Here is a 16,622-nt window from a genome sequence, read left to right as displayed (position 1 = left end):
ATGGAAGGGAAAAAGGGGGACAAAAATTAGCATCGAATTGAAAAATAATTAACAAAAACAAAATGAATTTTTCATTAAACCTCTCTCAATTTCTGATTCACCTGCCAATTTCAACCCTTTGCAATAACAGTACTTCGTATTATATAATCTTAATTAAATAGATATATAAAAAAAAAATGGAAGGGAAAAAGGGGGACAAAAATTAGCATCGAATTGAAAAATAATTAACAAAAACCGTAATTAATTTTGCATTAAACCATAACAATTCTCTTTCTCTCTCTCAATTTTTGATTCACTTGCCAATTTCAACCCTTTACAATAATACACCTCGTATTATATAATCTTAATTAAATAGATATATAAAAAAAAATGGAAGGAAAAAAGGGGGACAAAAATTAGCATCGAATTGAAAAATAATTAACAAAAACCGTAATTAATTTTGCAGTAAACCTAACCTTAACCTACAGTAAACAAATTTTTGATTCACTTTCTTATCTCTGATTCTATCCCTATTCTTCCTAGTCCTTTTGGTTTTATCTTTTTCTACGATTCTATGTCTTCCGTCTCTTTCTAGAAAGTTTCGAAACAAATTTCGAGAAGGTACGGTACAATTCGATCCCCTTTTGTACCACTTTCACCCTCTCTCGCTTTCTCTTTCTTTATTTCTTTCTTTGTCTTTGTCTTTCTCGGTCTGTTAGGTGACACGGGTAAGAGGTTCCGATTGACAGGAGATGTCGACGAGAGTTTGTTATCGACAGGCAATCGGCCATTGTGTCGTGCCGTTCGTCATGACATTCTCCTTCGTTCGTTACTAGACACGCAACTAACTATGTCACGGAAACGAACTGTTACCATGACTTTTTAGTACAATTCTTTTCCCCCATTTCTTTTTTTTTTTCTTCTTTTTTTTCTTCTTTTTTTTCTTTTTCTTTTTCTTCTTTAAAAAAAAAAGAAAAAAAAAGAAGAAGTAAATGAGGACCATGACTTTTGACCTATCACGATGATTTACGTGTTTTTTATTCTCTTTTTAATGATTTTATTCGACTTTTTATTTTGTCATATGATTATTGTTTTTTAAAATGTTTTTTATTCTCTTTTTAATGATTTCATTCGACTTTTTATTTTGTCATATGATAATTTGTTCGTTAAATCACATTCGTAATAATAAAATTTATCTGTTTTTTTCTCTCTCTCTTTTTCTTTTTTCTTTTTGTTTTTCTTATAAGAATATTCGTTAACATAATCTAAAATAATTGTTACGAGGAAAGTAAGATTTTCTTTGAATATATTCGAATTATTATTATTATTATTATTAATGTTCTTTAATCGAATATTCAATGATTTTTCAAATCTACTTTTTTTTTGTCATTTTAAATGAAAAATAAAAAGAACAAGAAAAAGGAAAAGAGAAAGAAAAGAAAGTGTCGTGTAAAACGTAACGTTTGAATAAGACAGAAAGAAATATAAATAATTCTTTTTATACAAGATTTTAACTTCAAAGAAATAAACAATTAAGCGAATATTATATTTTTATTTTTAAATATTAGAAAATAAATTCGAGTTTTCAAATTTCGTATACGTATGTATACGTGTACGTATGTAATAATGTATAAGGGGAACACGTTTGTGTGAATCATCCCGTAAATTTGTAAAAGATCACTGAGACAAAAGGAATATGAAATTCCCATAATTAATCTCACTCTTGACAATTAGAGAAATTTGAAATTTTACTATATATATAACTAGGAAAATTATTCCCTAAACAACAAGCGTTACCGAACAAAGCCGATTAAAATAACCAATGAACGTTGAACATATCGTTAATCCAATCATAATCGTTCCACTTATGAATTCAAATTTAAATCGTTCGTCGCGTTATTAATTTGTGTCCTATGACAAAAAAAGAAAAAAAAAGAGAAGAAAGAGAAAGAACGTAAGGGAGAGAAGAAAAGGGAAACATTTCAAGTTTTCATTAAAGTGAAAAATTCATTTCAAAGCCATAAAAAAGGCCGATTCGTTCGTTTGCTGTTAATTTAATCCTGGAACGAGTCACGTACGATACAAGTACGTCTTATCCGTATTGCGTTTTCTTCTTTTGGTGTTTATATGTGTATGTGTTTCCAGCTTATAACTGTGTGTAAATTTATGTATACCTATGTGTTGTAATAATGGCTAGACCGCATTAAACCCAAGCCCATAAGTTTTAATCTGAATGGGTGTGTAAAACAGCACGAGTGCTCTTACTCACGCTTCTTCTTTATCATTTTTATTACTTTTATTATTATTATTATTATTATTATTATTATTATTATTATTATTAAATTATTGTTAATGAATCTGATTGGTTCATATGAAGATGCATGAAAAATATTATTATTATTATTTCTTTAGTTTTATTTAACTTATACTTTTTTATTTTATTTTATATAAAAAAAATATAGAATATATATCTATATGATTTATATTATATATTAAAAATTCACGTCGATGATTAAAACGAACAAATTTATTTCTATTTATTAATAATAAAGTATTTTCTTTGACGGCTAACATTACGATTAAAAAAAAAGCATAATTGATTGAGAGAGTACATTTAAGTGACAATTTCACAGAGAACATATGTTTCATTTTTAATAAAGAAATATTTAGAAATAATTTAATAATATATATATCTTAATTACACACACCGATCGAAATGATTGAAATTGTTTGATCGATTTATCGATTTATCGATCGGACGATCAATCGATCTGATTTACGCGTTTAATTTATTCTGTATATTTACATTAGCAGAAACGAAGTGACGATGAGATGAAGACATTCGTTAGAATTACAAAACGCTTCTTACGGCACGAGAGGGAAAAAGAAAAAGAGAAAGAGATCGAAGTGGTTTTTTTTTCTATAATGATAACGGCCGTTCGATTGAAATCGATTACGACGGCCATTATTCCCGCTCAAATTTTTCCATCATGGCGGTCTAACACCTTTAAAAGGTCTCTTTACTTTTTTCCCTTAGTATTTGTTTTATATATTTTTTTTCTTTTAATTTAACCACCTATTTCCATCCTTTTCACAAATTCTTATTTATTTTTAATGTGTAAATCATGTCTTAACCGAGATATTTTTATGCTATTCGGAAAGAAATGAAAAAAAAAAGAACATATATTTCTTCTTCATTTTATGATTGGTCGTTTCGTAATCATGGCGGATTTATATTTTTATTACGAACAAAGATAAAGAAACAAATAGGACTAAAAAAAGAAAATTATAAGAATAAACGATAAATAATATAAATCTTATTTATATTTTATTTCAAACGCGTTCTCTACTTTACCGACCGATATTTCTCAACATTTATATTTATTTATATAAACAACAACAACAACAACAACAACAACAACAACAACAACAAAAAATAGAAAAATGACATTCGCGCGATAACAAAAGTTCTATTATTTTCAAATCAAGAACATAATTACCTTCCTCCTCCATGTCGTCTGTACAATTTAAATCTGGCTTTGATCCAAATATAAATCTGATTTTTTTCTTTTTAAAATAAAATTCTATAATTCCTCGTGTAAAAAAAAGACTTTTTCTCAAATTTTATCGTAGCTTTTTCTTACTGGTGACATGATCCGTCGTTGACGAATTCAATCACAAACGTAACCAAACGATATTTACGAACTTTATCGATCGTGATCGTAAAAAAACGAACAGAAAAATCGAATTATTGGTAATAAACAATGCGAGGAACGTTTAATCGAAACTTTAGATAAATTTTTATTAATTATCCTCATAACGATCTAACTTGTTTTTATATTTATCTCTTCGCAGTTGTGCAGTTGGTTTTCTTCTATTTCTTCTTCTTCTTTTTTTTATTTAATTAATTAATTAGTTTCGCGTTTATTTTCTTTCCTTTTTGTTTGTTTCATTAAAAATATACACGACAGCTATATTTTTTAATTAGATCTTTTACTATATTATATCACAAACGTTACGAAAATATCTCTCGATCCGTTTTCGCGGCCGCGAAGTCCGCAACTGGTGGCTGGATCAGCTACGAGTTTAACGGAAGCACTCTTCTCGTATCCTTTCGAACTAACTCTGTTCGTTTGAAAATTTGCGCGCGAATTTCTTTCCCCCGTTTTTCAATTTATAATTCCCATTTAAAACACACAAAAATAAGTAAATAGTTTATTTACATTAAGGAATATTTAAAATACGAGTTGTTTGTTTAATTATCTTTTTTTTCTGTCACATTTATAAAATAATATAATATAATAATATAAAATGTGCATTAATATATATATATTTAATAAGTTAATTGTAATAAATAATATTCGCGCTGTTATAATTACGAAACAACAATTAATAAAATCAAAAGGAAATATTTCCTGTGTTTCTTTCCTAAAAGTATTTATATTAAAATGTGAAACAAAATGGTTGGTTAATATTATATTAAATATAACACATTTAAAACGATGATACTTTTATTCGAAAAAGACGGTTTAAGAAATCGCATAATAATCAACGTTCATATACAGCGAATATATATTCAAACACACACACACACACATATACACATTCGCACATGCATACCTGTTCATAAATCTTTATACATGTATTATTTTAAAAATGATTTGATATGCACTAGGCAGATTAAGTTTATCGATATTGAAATATTATTAATTTTGATAATTATTCATTATATTCTCTCTCTTTTCGTTTCTCAATCGAACTGTATAAAAAGAAATTTATCGATGTTTAATATGTATGTATATAAGTTGTTAATAAAATTATATAACTTTAAAGAAATTCCATTTCACGTTCAATCCCAACAAATTTGAGTTGTTCAGTTGGACCATATCTGTAATAAAAAAGAAATCAAGAAATATAATTCAATGAAATTTATGTTACACACTTCTTGTTAATATTAATCTGTATAAAAATTAACCTGTAATCAAAAAACAATTCTTCCCCCGGCTGAATAGCTCTCTTAGCGAATATGCCTATTCTATGATCGCCATTAACCATCATAACTTTAGCATAACAGTTAGGATTAATCGAATGATTGGCGAATCTTATTTTATTTCCTTTGCGCGTTGCATCTACTACAAAATCTATAGAACGAAGAATAACATTTATATCGCTTATAATAACATCGTCTCAATGTATTTTTATAATTATTTATAAAAAAAAAGAAGAGAAAGTTTGTTAAAGAAATACCGTTGTTTAGATTGAATAGAAAACTGCACATATATTTGTCGTATACTTTTCCTCTACGATCAGCCTCATCTTGGCTTATTATTTCGCCGCAATATTCAGAAATGAATTCATTCTTTGCAGCTGATTCTTTTAAAAATATTCCCCAACCAGCTACATCGGATGGCGCCATTAAAAGATGTTTGTCTAAATCAAAAGAATATAAAATATATTTTGATATACATATATATATATAAGTATTAAGGATGATAATTTGAATTAATTTGTATTTCAGACGTAAAGAAAATTTGTTTCAATATACTTACGAAGACCTCGTTGAACGCTGACATTTTTGCATGATATTTTAGTTATTTGAAATTGATCTGCTCCACAGGTTTGACAAAGATCAGGATCACATTCCCTTACTGCTAGATAGCAAGGACATTGTTTCGTATTACATTGAGCTTTGCATCTACAGCCAGGAAATCGATTCTGACATTCACTGCTGCATTGGCAGAACTTTTCGCAGAAGTTTTGCGCCTGTATACATGGACAAGAATTATCGCATGGACGGCCTGGATGATCGCACGGTGCGAAGTTGTGGACATGATTGGCACCTGTGAGTATGATTTTATACATATGGTAAACGCAAACAAAAAAAAGAACACGTGAGGAGACACTTTCTGACTGTGATGTCATGTCCTATTGATTATTAATGATAGACATATAATAATTACCAGAATCCTTTTTCAATTGTATCTTTCTGCAATGCATAGACCAAAGCCTATGCTTTTTCTTCTTCTTTCTTGGTGGTGTAAAATCTTTCAAATGTTCCACCGCTGGAATGTCCGAAGCTTCCTTTTGAGCAAATCCATAAACTTCCTGACAAGTTTTGGTCAATATTATTTGAGCTAAGGCGCAAGGGTTACCAGGAAATGCTTTGTGTAAAGCTCTGAAAAGACTTTGTTCTGATCCGGTCCACGACAATTCGCTTTCCGTCTTGATTCTTTTATCAAGACCTAACAACGTGAAAGGAGTTTGATTTTCCGGTTGTGCTTGGTCTTCCATCATTTCTTCCGACTTAACTTCTTTATTAACATTTTGCTTGAAATCTGTTAATCACGAAATATGAATCAATACTTATAAAATAATTCAATCTTGACTAGTTCAAAGTTTAAGAATGTTATTATATACCTTGACAACAACCACCTTGACTGTATTTATTACTGTCGTTACTGTCTTCGCTACTAGCTTCGTTTCCTGAATCGACGCTTGCTTGCTTTCGTACTTTTCTAGGACCACCACGTTTCTCATCACCTTCTTCTTCTTTTATATCGGCTGCCTGTGCGGCAAGCTTTTCTTTCATACCTTCCTGAATAAGAAAATAATATGAAAATGTAGTTAAATGTGTTTTATCGAATGTATACTTTATGTTATGTATTATATTACATACCAAATGCATATAACATTCTGTTCCGCATGGTTCAGAAAACGGCCTCAAGTCCGGACCTTTTCGTTTGAGTAAATTTGGTCCAGGATGGCAAACTTGAAGACCTAAAATAAATGTTACAATTTTAAAATGGAACGTAATCTAAACCTATTATATCGCGAATGGAGAGAAATTTAGTAGACAGAGAGAGAGAGAGAGAGAGAGAGAGAAGAGAGAGAGAGATAGAAAGAGAAAGTAAGAGAAATAGAGAGGAAGAGGGAAAGAGACAGAAAGAGAGAGAAACAGAAAGAGCGAGCGATGAACGACGAATGAAATTTGATTGTGGATGAACCCTTGGCGATGCCTCCGTGCTAAACAAAAAAAAAGCGTTCGATCGAATGCGCTCGTTTGTATGCAATGTTGTTCTTTACCTTGCGGCGAGGTCCCCCTGGCTGCTACGATAAATCAGGAATCACAAATTATTGTAATTAATATACATCCAGCTTCGTAATCATATAAAATATAAAATCATCAATAAGTTGTATCTATAGAGGCTGTGTTCACATATATATAAACAATATTCACATATATAGAAACAATATTCACATATATCCTTATCAATGTGATACGTTAATCCTATTGTATTGTTGCCTGACAAGATACAACTTGAAAGTACTAAACATTAAACTAGCTGTCTACTCACGATGTAAGAAGCAGTCATATTTGAAGCATCTTCTACAAAAGAGTGTGTGAAACGAATGCATAGTCTGTTCTCTTGGTACGCTTTTAGCATTAACACCATCGATGTTTGGAGTACATTCTGGTGGCAATACGTTTGGATCTGATCTTTCCGTTAGCTCTATGTATTTTTCTTTTAACTCGTCGGGCCTTCCTTTATCCGGAAACATACTAGAAATTGCCTATAAGATCGAAGCAACAATTTTATTTACATTAATATATTACAATTATATATATTCAATTATTTTATAATTTTAGATCATTAAGTATCAAACGAATAACTTACATTGAATATATGCATCGATGGGAATGGAATAGCTTGAACTTTAGAATCTTCTGCTGGCTTATCCGCTAACTTAAACGATAATTCTGTTTTGAAATCATTACTTTCTTTATCATCTTCTTTCTGATCTTCTTTTTCTTTAGATTCTTTACCTCTCTTGGTATGTTCTTTATCTTTATCATCTTTTTCATAATTAGCTAAAGCATTTACTAAATCGACAAAAATGGAATCATCCATAAAACCTGATACTCTATCTCCGTGTACCTGTAAAATAATAGCGATTATGTGCTTTAACGTATACATTTAATACATTAACATCAAATGTAGGGTTATAATAGTCATTGTTAGTATCTAAAGAGTATAATAATATGATTCTTTTTCTTAAATAATTATCAATTACCTTTCCGTCATAATTTTTAATAAGTTCTTCGATGAAAGTTCCATCCTGATCTAAAATTTCATCTCCCATGTAAGGAATGTTATGTAATACGGTTTCATCTTCCACCATAAAATTCTGTTGTATCGGTGCCCAAGTATACATGGTGGGTATAGGAGTAACAGCGTTTAATATTTTGACAGGACAACTTTGTACTTCTCCCTCTAAACTGGTAACCTCTGCTTTTTTCATGCAAGAAGCTGGGATATCTTCCTTGGCTGCCCATACCGCTTTTCCTTCCTCCCATAATTTCTGTTCCTTCGAAAGAAGTGCTGATCGAAGAAACTTTTATTTAAATATACAATCATAACATTACATGCAATAAAAATATTTCTATTATCTACACATTTTAATTGAATTAAAAAGTCATATAAATATATCAAATAATAATAATAATAATAATAATAATAATAATAATAATAATAATGATAAGTACAAAAAAATTAAAATAAACGAAAATAAATAAATAAATAAAGATGCAAAAAAAAGAAGTAATAGAATGGAAAAAAAAAAACAAAAAGGAGAAGGAAAAATATTTTATTCCTTATAGATTTTTTAAAGTAAACTTACTTTTCATAATCTCCCGATTCCTATTCCATGCGATTTTCACTTCGTCTGCTCGTTTGTATCTTTTTATCTGTCTTAATCGCATGTATTCCGATTTCACCCGCTTTCTCCATTCTGCAGTAACTTTTGCCTTTGACATGGCGAGAAAAAAGAAAATATCATTAATATCGTAAAATGAGTAAAATGAAAACCTCCCAATGCATGGTATTCTTGCACCGATACTGCTGGTTAAAATCAGCAAACTTCGTTCAGTAGGAAGTCTCCTCCAGCGTCAATTTTCATTCTGATTTATTAAACCAGGTGGCGGTAATATCGATGTTTTGTTGTTGTCAAAACTTTTAGGTTATGTTAGAGAAAGGGTGATAGGGTATAAAGATTTGTAAGATGGTATAACTGAAATGACCAATCAGCTGGTATTTTTAATAAAAACAAAATCTCTCTTTAAATTATTTAATTATTGTAATTGTAAGTCATTTAAATTACAAAATATAGAGATGTTTTTAAATTCGACGAAAATTTAATATACTTAAATTTTTGAAAAAATTACGAAAAATAATTAATTATAAATATATTAAGAATATATATAATATATAGTTTTTTACATAATGAGATGAAGACAGTAAAAAGTAAAAACAAAAAATATGAATAAATAAAAATGAATATTTCAGCCCTTCTCTCTCTCTCTTTTATTAAGCAATCTTTAGCGTAGAATAAAAGAAACAAAATAAAATTTAAAAAGTAAATATTACAAATAATCGCATAATAAAGAATAGTGTAAAATTGGTCAATATCAACTATAACTGTCATTAAAAACGATCAATATTTTAAAAACAGGAATCTACTATTATCGACGGTCGATATTTCAACGATAGAAAACTGCAATTACCGATGGTCGATATTTTTCAGAGAAGAAAACTACCGTTACCGACGGCAGATAAGATAAAGGTAGAGCACTACTATTACCGATATTGTCCTTAGCCGGCTTGCCACTAAAGTAGCTTTTGCGAATATTTTTTTCAGGTCGATGCGCCACTCGAGTTGCTTACTTGCTCACTGTTTGAATTAAATAATCGTCTTCATGGTCACTCATATTTAGGTTAAATATTGAAGTTTAAGTGTATGTACAATATATTTTAAAGAAAAAATATTATTTAATCATTAAAGAATCTTTACGTAAAACATACGAACTTTTTTGAACGGCTGATAATTTTAAAACATTGAGATAATAAGGTACTGCTTTTATATATGGTAACTGTTTAATAATAGTCTTCGCATTACCTTATACTATATTTTATTATTATTATGAGCTGCTATGATTTAAAAAAGAAACTTGTGAAAAAAATATTTTTCTAGCACTGTAAAAATGAAATTAATTAATCCAATGCAGTCTCTTTTATACATCGCAAATTTAATTTCAACAATTTTGGACTACTCCCTGGTATCTGTAAATACATAAAAGTTATCAAAAAACATTATAATGTAATTAGTTTCTGTATATTAAATGGATAGTAGGAACTAAGGAAAGGGATAAAAGAATATGGTATTAATTTGGAAGTTAAAAGAAACTAATTACAATTATAATGTTTAAAGTAAGCGGTCTTTGGCTAGATTTTACTTGCAATGGAATGTTTAACATATAAAATATGTTAAACATTATACTGAAAGTAAAATACCATTGCCCAGGTCTAACCACGAGGAGGTAACCGCTTCTGAAGACCCGGGATGTGCATCCTGAAGATGTCCCCATCCGAATTAAATCGAAACCATAGAAAATGAAAGTTCCGAGAAGGGAAATCCTTGCAATTATTACCGAGAATTAAGAGAAAAGTTTTAATACCATATAACAAAATGATAAACGGGATGTTAAACATCAATAAAATCGAAATAACATAGTACCTATATACTATAATAAAATACATTTAAAATATATTAAAAATATATTAAAAATAATTATCACACGAGTGCGATGCTAAGTGGAGAAGAATTAACAAATAAAATTAAACATTAAATTACACATTAATATTTTATTATAACTAAGTTCTAGTCTGGTTCTCCTCTGGTCCTCCTCCTATTGAACCTGCAAAAAAAAACAAAGGGTTAGGGAAGAAGAAGAAAAGAGGGCCTGGAAACGAACCTGGAAAAGAAAAAGAAAAGATTATTTTAGATTTGCATATATGCAATGAATGATCCATGGTATCTATAAAAATTTGGACTGATCCATGGTACCTGTAAAAACATAGAAGTGTATTAACAATAATTTTTCTCACACCAACATAAAACTAGGAATGCATCTGAAAAGAATTTAAGTAACATCGATGATTTTAACTAAAAACTAATACACTTTAATATAATTTCGATAAATGCATATACGAAAATTACATTTTATGTTTATTTCATAGATAATAATTTTCAATCTACCTAAAATATATTACAATAAAAATAAATGTATATAATTATAGGCCTTTCTTCGGAAAGAAAGAATCTACCCATTAAAAAAAATACTGGAAACGAACCTGAAAAAGAAAACAGAAAGATTAGTTTAGATTTGCGAAGAACCAATGAATGCATCGAAAGCATATTCCTTTTCTAGATCAAAATCCAATACTTACAAATGCATTGGAATTCATCACATCCTGAAACAAAATATAAACGAAAATTAATAAATATATAATAATAATTGATTAAATCTTTATACCTAAAAAAATAAATGAGATATTAAAAAACATTATAAGATAATTAGTTTCTACGAATGAAATGAAGAATGAAAAGTGGGGAAACTGTGTACAATAGGAAATCAGAAAATGATATGATATTGTACTCTATCATGATTTTAAAGTATTTTCTATCTTTTAATGAAATATCATTTATAAAATCAAATTTTCTTAATACTCGATTTATTTTAAGGAAAAATTATGTTTGGTGTTTGGTGGGTGGCATGGCAAATCCAACGATGGTCACCTGTAACAAAAAGAAAACTATTTTAATTATTACCATTCTTAATAACCATTATAAATTATTGACGAGCAAAACAAAAAATAAAACAATAAAAATATCAAATGACCAACGAGCTATTTTCAAAAATTCAACCATGCTGTTGAATTTGAAAATAACTCATTAAGTCTGTAGTTGCCCTCTTGAGCCACAATTAAGTGGGGGCCTCTTCGGCTTTTAGCCTCTTCTTTCTTCAAGCCTACTGTCGGACATTCCCTACGTGCGAGCACGAAAGAATCTTTGACCAAAAACGTCAATCGTTCCAAAAAGTATTCGCATAATTTGGCATATTACAACGATTAATGATATAGAATTAGAATCGTCCCTGATTCTATATAATAAAAAAAACCTAACCGACCCTAACACAACCCTGAAAAAGAAAAATGTGATTAGTAAAACATCCTGAGCTTTTTACATTGAAAATAATTATTACCTTTTGGTCGAGAGATATCTCATCGCCGAAAGGAATATTATTAACTATGTAAAGTATCGATTCTATTCTAATACCAAACCGTTATAATATGCCAAATTATGGTCGTACAATTTAGAAACGACTTCAAGACATTTTCACCCAATTACTCTCAACTGCTTAACACTAATATAAATGAAATACATTTCACATTACAATATATATGAAATAATTCCATTTATTTTCTTTCATCATACATCTTTGCAAATAATTCCGATGTTCGTTAGGGGGTGACTCTATTTATTAATTATTACAAAATGCATTCGCGTTTCCCGTTAGCTATCCTAGCTCGTGGACAATCAACGAACTTAAAAGTTCATCGACTGTGCACATATTACACGAGCACATTTAATCGAATGTCCGAGCAGTTAATTATGCTAATCGATGACCTAATAACACTTCGCACTTTTACTATCGAGTAATATAATCGAATTGAAATAAAAATAATACTAAAAATGCAATGCATTTCTTTGCAATATTTTTATTTAATTATTCTTTATATTAAATTATATGAAACATTTCAAAGATTAAATCGCGATAGTGCGAAGTGCTAGTTATAATACTTAAAACTAAGTATCAATTCATCAAAGGTTTTGCGGATTTGATTTCGACTCTATCTCGTTCGAGATACAATCAAATAGAAATGAATTTCTTAAATGGTTGCAAATCCCTTTGAATCATGATACATAATGCATATTACAGAATTGTCACAAAAAGATTTACAAGTCAAGCAAATAGAATAAAAAGATAGAATTTTGTGACAATTCCGTATAAAACCCGGAGGTGGGGACTCGCACTGAAAAGTGCAAGTATGCCACGTGCCATTCCGGGGTCCTACCTACTTATAATTAAAGTTTCACATTCGCTCAAAAAAATACACATGCATACCCCCCACACACTCCACGGTTCTCACACATACCACCAGGGTGCAAAAGCCTAAACTAGAGAGCATGCCCCGGGGCACCTCCGACACCCTAGTTCAAACGCGTTTTCTAAATTTATGGGAGTACGTACCAATTGCTGTAATCGTCTGTCAAGGCTAGTGATTATTGCATAAATGACTAATGCAAAAATACAAGTATAAACTAGTATATATTGCATACTAGTTATATACGAGTATATCATAGTTTCCGCAAATAAATGCGGTAACTCTACTATGCAAAACGATTGTTAAAAAAGAAAATTTCGTATCGTACGCGTGACTCTACAAGTTATTTTTATTCAATAACTTTAAAAAATAATAAGCGCGGTATTACGTATCGCGAAACGATGTACAATGCACATTCCTAACCGCGCACACATGTGCAATGTACACCGTGCAATCACTAGCACAATGACAGACGCCAATGGGGGGAAAAACTTAAAACTAAACCCATACTAACCGTTTCTCACCCATACGTGTAACACCTGGGCACACGCATAAATGAGAACGCAGAAAGTATAGGGGGGAGAAACGGGGATTAGTATATTAGTTGCTGAAAATCCTAATCTAAGATTTGATTAATATATAAAAATGTTCTCTCATAATCTAAGCGGGCTATGACTCTACAAGTCATTTATAATGACTTTTAAAAAGATTTTAAGAATTTAAAAAAAATAAAAATCTCGGACGACTCTTTCGTTAAATGGCTGTTCTAATGAAAGAACTGGGCTTTGAGCCACCATATAACAGCCAGAGTCTATCCGTCGCGAATGGGTTTGTCTTCTTGCTCATTTTTTGATTATATCGAAAAATAAAATCGCGATTAAATAAACTAAGTACGAAGCAATGCATGTAAGACATTTATTACATGCTTTATTGGACGAAATCGAGTAAATTAATACTCGATTTCACCACTACTAAACGCGAACGAAACACGTAATAAAAAAGAAAAGTGCATTAATTAATTGCACTGTTAATTAAATGAATTTAACCGATGAGACAAGAAGACCTATCCTGAACTAATAATATAACATACAATAAAATATACAGTTTTCATGAGCAATTTCAAAAAAGGACTAATCCTTTTTTGAAATCACTCATGTGCTCGTCAATAATTTTTTGGAATAATTACAACCAGTAACTCGTGCCGATTGGGACCTTTCATCCTCGGCATGATTGAGCACAGGAGGGACTTTAAATTTTAACTCACGACCTGCTAACTGTTATATTACATATATGTGGCATTTTAAAATAAAATGACGCATGTATGCAATATGAACAATTAGCATTAGAAGTTCTGCGGTGGCTCCAAAACACTCCTACTTCGTAGCAAATGGTCCAGCTGCATCCCTCGTCCACCAGATCCATCGGAGAATTCCTCGATGCACTTTTCCACGCACTCCCGTGACTCTAATATCGCGGTAAACGAATATAAGAAACTATAAAAGAGTTTCTTATCGCGAAACCGAAATTTTTCTTATACGGCGAACAACACTGAATCTACATACGCGATACGATTTGAATTTAATTTACGCCCGGTCACTGACTCTACTTCGCGATTAAAATGTTACTTTAATTATTCGTACAAACACTGATTCTACAATCTAATTCAAAGACTGCATTGCACGCAGTCAATGCAAACACAAAAATTTCACTCCCGATACGCGGTCACTTCACTGATGCACTTCACTGACTCTACTTCGCGAACAGTCTGTACGACTGTTTTAAAATTAAAAAACTATAATTTTATACGAACAAACTCTAATGCAATTAACTGCATTGCTCGCAGTTAATTTAATATATAAATCTCAAAAATAACGCGAACGCGAACGCGAACACGAACGCGAAACGCGACCGAATTTTAATTAACGAACGATCGTGCTTCTAATCCGTGATTTTAAATTATAATTATAAACGATCAAACACTCCCGTTACATTGCTTCGCGCACGAATTGCAATGATGTTCTGAAACAGAAAATGAAAAAGAACGATTAATATCGTCGTCGTAATCAAAAACTATTGAAAATTTATCATAGAAAATGTTTCATAGAAAAATATACTTACTTCTAATCTTCATTGATGAATGCACGATGGGTCTCCTACCCTTAGGGTGACGATGACCGAATGCACTGACTCTACTCCGCGATAAAAATTTTATTTTAATTATTCGAACAAACATGACTCTACTTCGCGATAAAAATTGTATTTTAATTATTCGCACAAACACTGACTCTACTTCGCGATAAAAATTGTATTTTTAATTATTCGCACAAACACTGACTCTACTTCGCGATAAAAATTGTATTTTTTAATTATTCGCACAACACTGACTCTAATTTTTTGCAACTGCATTGCGCGCAGTTCAAAAATCAAACACCAACACTTGCTTACCTTTCTGTAAAGAGAGAAAATAAGAAAACTATTAGTATCATTGTTACCATTTAAAAATTACAAGTAATTATTAAAGAAATGTTTAATAGAAAAATAATTTACCTTCTATCTTGATTGATGAATGCCCGATGGGTCTCCTACCCTTAAGATGACGATGCCGTAGACGGTTCCAACGAAAATCAGAAACTTACGTGTTTCTTATCGCGACCACGACACTGATTCTAATTTTTACAACTGCATTGCACGCAGTTCAAACACTAACACAAACACTTAGCCTTCTGGAAAAAGAAAAAGAAAAAACAAAACGATTAGAATCATTGTTATCGTTTAAAATTACAAGTAATTATTAAAGAAATATTTAATAGAAAAATTAATTTACCTTTTATCTTCAGTGATGAATGCCCGATGGGTCTCCTACCCTTAGGATGACGATGGCACACGTATAAACCGAATAAAAGAAACTTTCGGAGTTTCTTTACCCGAAAAATTTCCGATTTTTGTTTAACGATGCAAACACTCGAGTACCTCATTGCCTACGCGCTCGATTGCAATGATGTTCTGAAACAAAAAATGAAAAAGAACGATTAATATCTTCGTCGTAATCGAAAACTATTGAAAATTTATCATAGAAAATGTTTCATAGAAAAATTATACTTACTTTTAATCTTCAGTGATGAATGCCCGATGGGTCTCCTACCCTTAGGATGACGATGGGTGGACGGTAACGAAAATAAAAAACTATAAAAAGTTTTTTATCGCAACGCGAACGCGAACGCGACCGAGACGTGCTTTACCGACCGCACTGCACGTCAAAAACGTCTGAAAGAATGCACAAGATTAGTGTTCCTAGAAAATAAATCGAGTATTTTAAAAAAATGTGGAATATAATATAAAAGGAGTATTAAAGGGAAAATAATGAAATGAATTTTAATATGATATTAATTAGGAAAATGGAAGAAACTAATTATGATTATAATGTTAATGGTAAGCGGTCTTTAGCTGGATTTTACTTGCAATGGAATGCTTAACATATAAAATATGTTAAACATTATACTGAAAGTAAAATACCATTGCCCAGGTCTAACCACGAGGAGGTAACCGCTTCTGAAGACCCGGGATGTGCATCCTGAAGATGTCCCCATCCGAATTAAATGGAAACCAAATAAAATGAAATGAAAATGATCACCCCGTGAA

The 16,622-nt window shown here is 30.7% G+C and overlaps 2 protein-coding genes across 4 annotated transcripts in view; both read right to left on the bottom strand.

Annotated features, from left to right (window-relative positions):
- The window catches only part of LOC122526144 (adenylate cyclase type 2), a 32,424-nt gene extending 28,580 nt beyond the window's left edge, over positions 1–3,844 (bottom strand). Inside the window, exon 1 of the mRNA XM_043649355.1 lies at positions 3,480–3,844. Within this exon, the coding sequence (XP_043505290.1) occupies positions 3,480–3,492 (13 nt within the window). The 5' untranslated portion in view covers positions 3,493–3,844. The remainder of the gene's footprint in view (positions 1–3,479) is intronic.
- A 628-nt stretch (positions 3,845–4,472) lies between these two features.
- LOC122525409 (histone-lysine N-methyltransferase E(z)) lies at positions 4,473–8,974 on the bottom strand. 3 transcript variants are annotated; one of them, XM_043648197.1, is made up of 12 exons: positions 8,659–8,974; positions 8,053–8,360; positions 7,656–7,916; positions 7,335–7,551; positions 7,063–7,083; positions 6,656–6,756; positions 6,397–6,574; positions 5,940–6,314; positions 5,529–5,819; positions 5,227–5,409; positions 4,955–5,120; positions 4,473–4,867 (listed from the first exon to the last, which is right to left on the bottom strand). In XM_043648197.1, the coding sequence occupies exons 1-12, from the start codon at positions 8,792–8,794 to the stop codon at positions 4,807–4,809; spliced, it is 2,298 nt and encodes a 765-aa protein (XP_043504132.1). In that variant the 5' UTR covers positions 8,795–8,974; the 3' UTR covers positions 4,473–4,806. The 3 variants fall into 3 exon arrangements, with proteins under 3 accessions (XP_043504132.1, XP_043504122.1, XP_043504140.1); XM_043648187.1 differs by having other exon boundaries at positions 7,063–7,086; positions 8,659–8,973; XM_043648205.1 differs by having other exon boundaries at positions 7,063–7,086; positions 8,053–8,346; positions 8,659–8,750.
- Positions 8,975–16,622: the final 7,648 nt, after the last annotated feature.

This window comes from Polistes fuscatus, unplaced genomic scaffold, assembly GCF_010416935.1.
Source record: "Polistes fuscatus isolate 324 unplaced genomic scaffold, CU_Pfus_HIC Scaffold10, whole genome shotgun sequence".
NCBI classification, from domain to species: domain Eukaryota; kingdom Metazoa; phylum Arthropoda; class Insecta; order Hymenoptera; family Vespidae; genus Polistes; species Polistes fuscatus.
The sequence above is the reverse complement of the archived record's forward strand: the minus strand, read 5'-3'. Positions and strand labels throughout refer to the sequence as shown.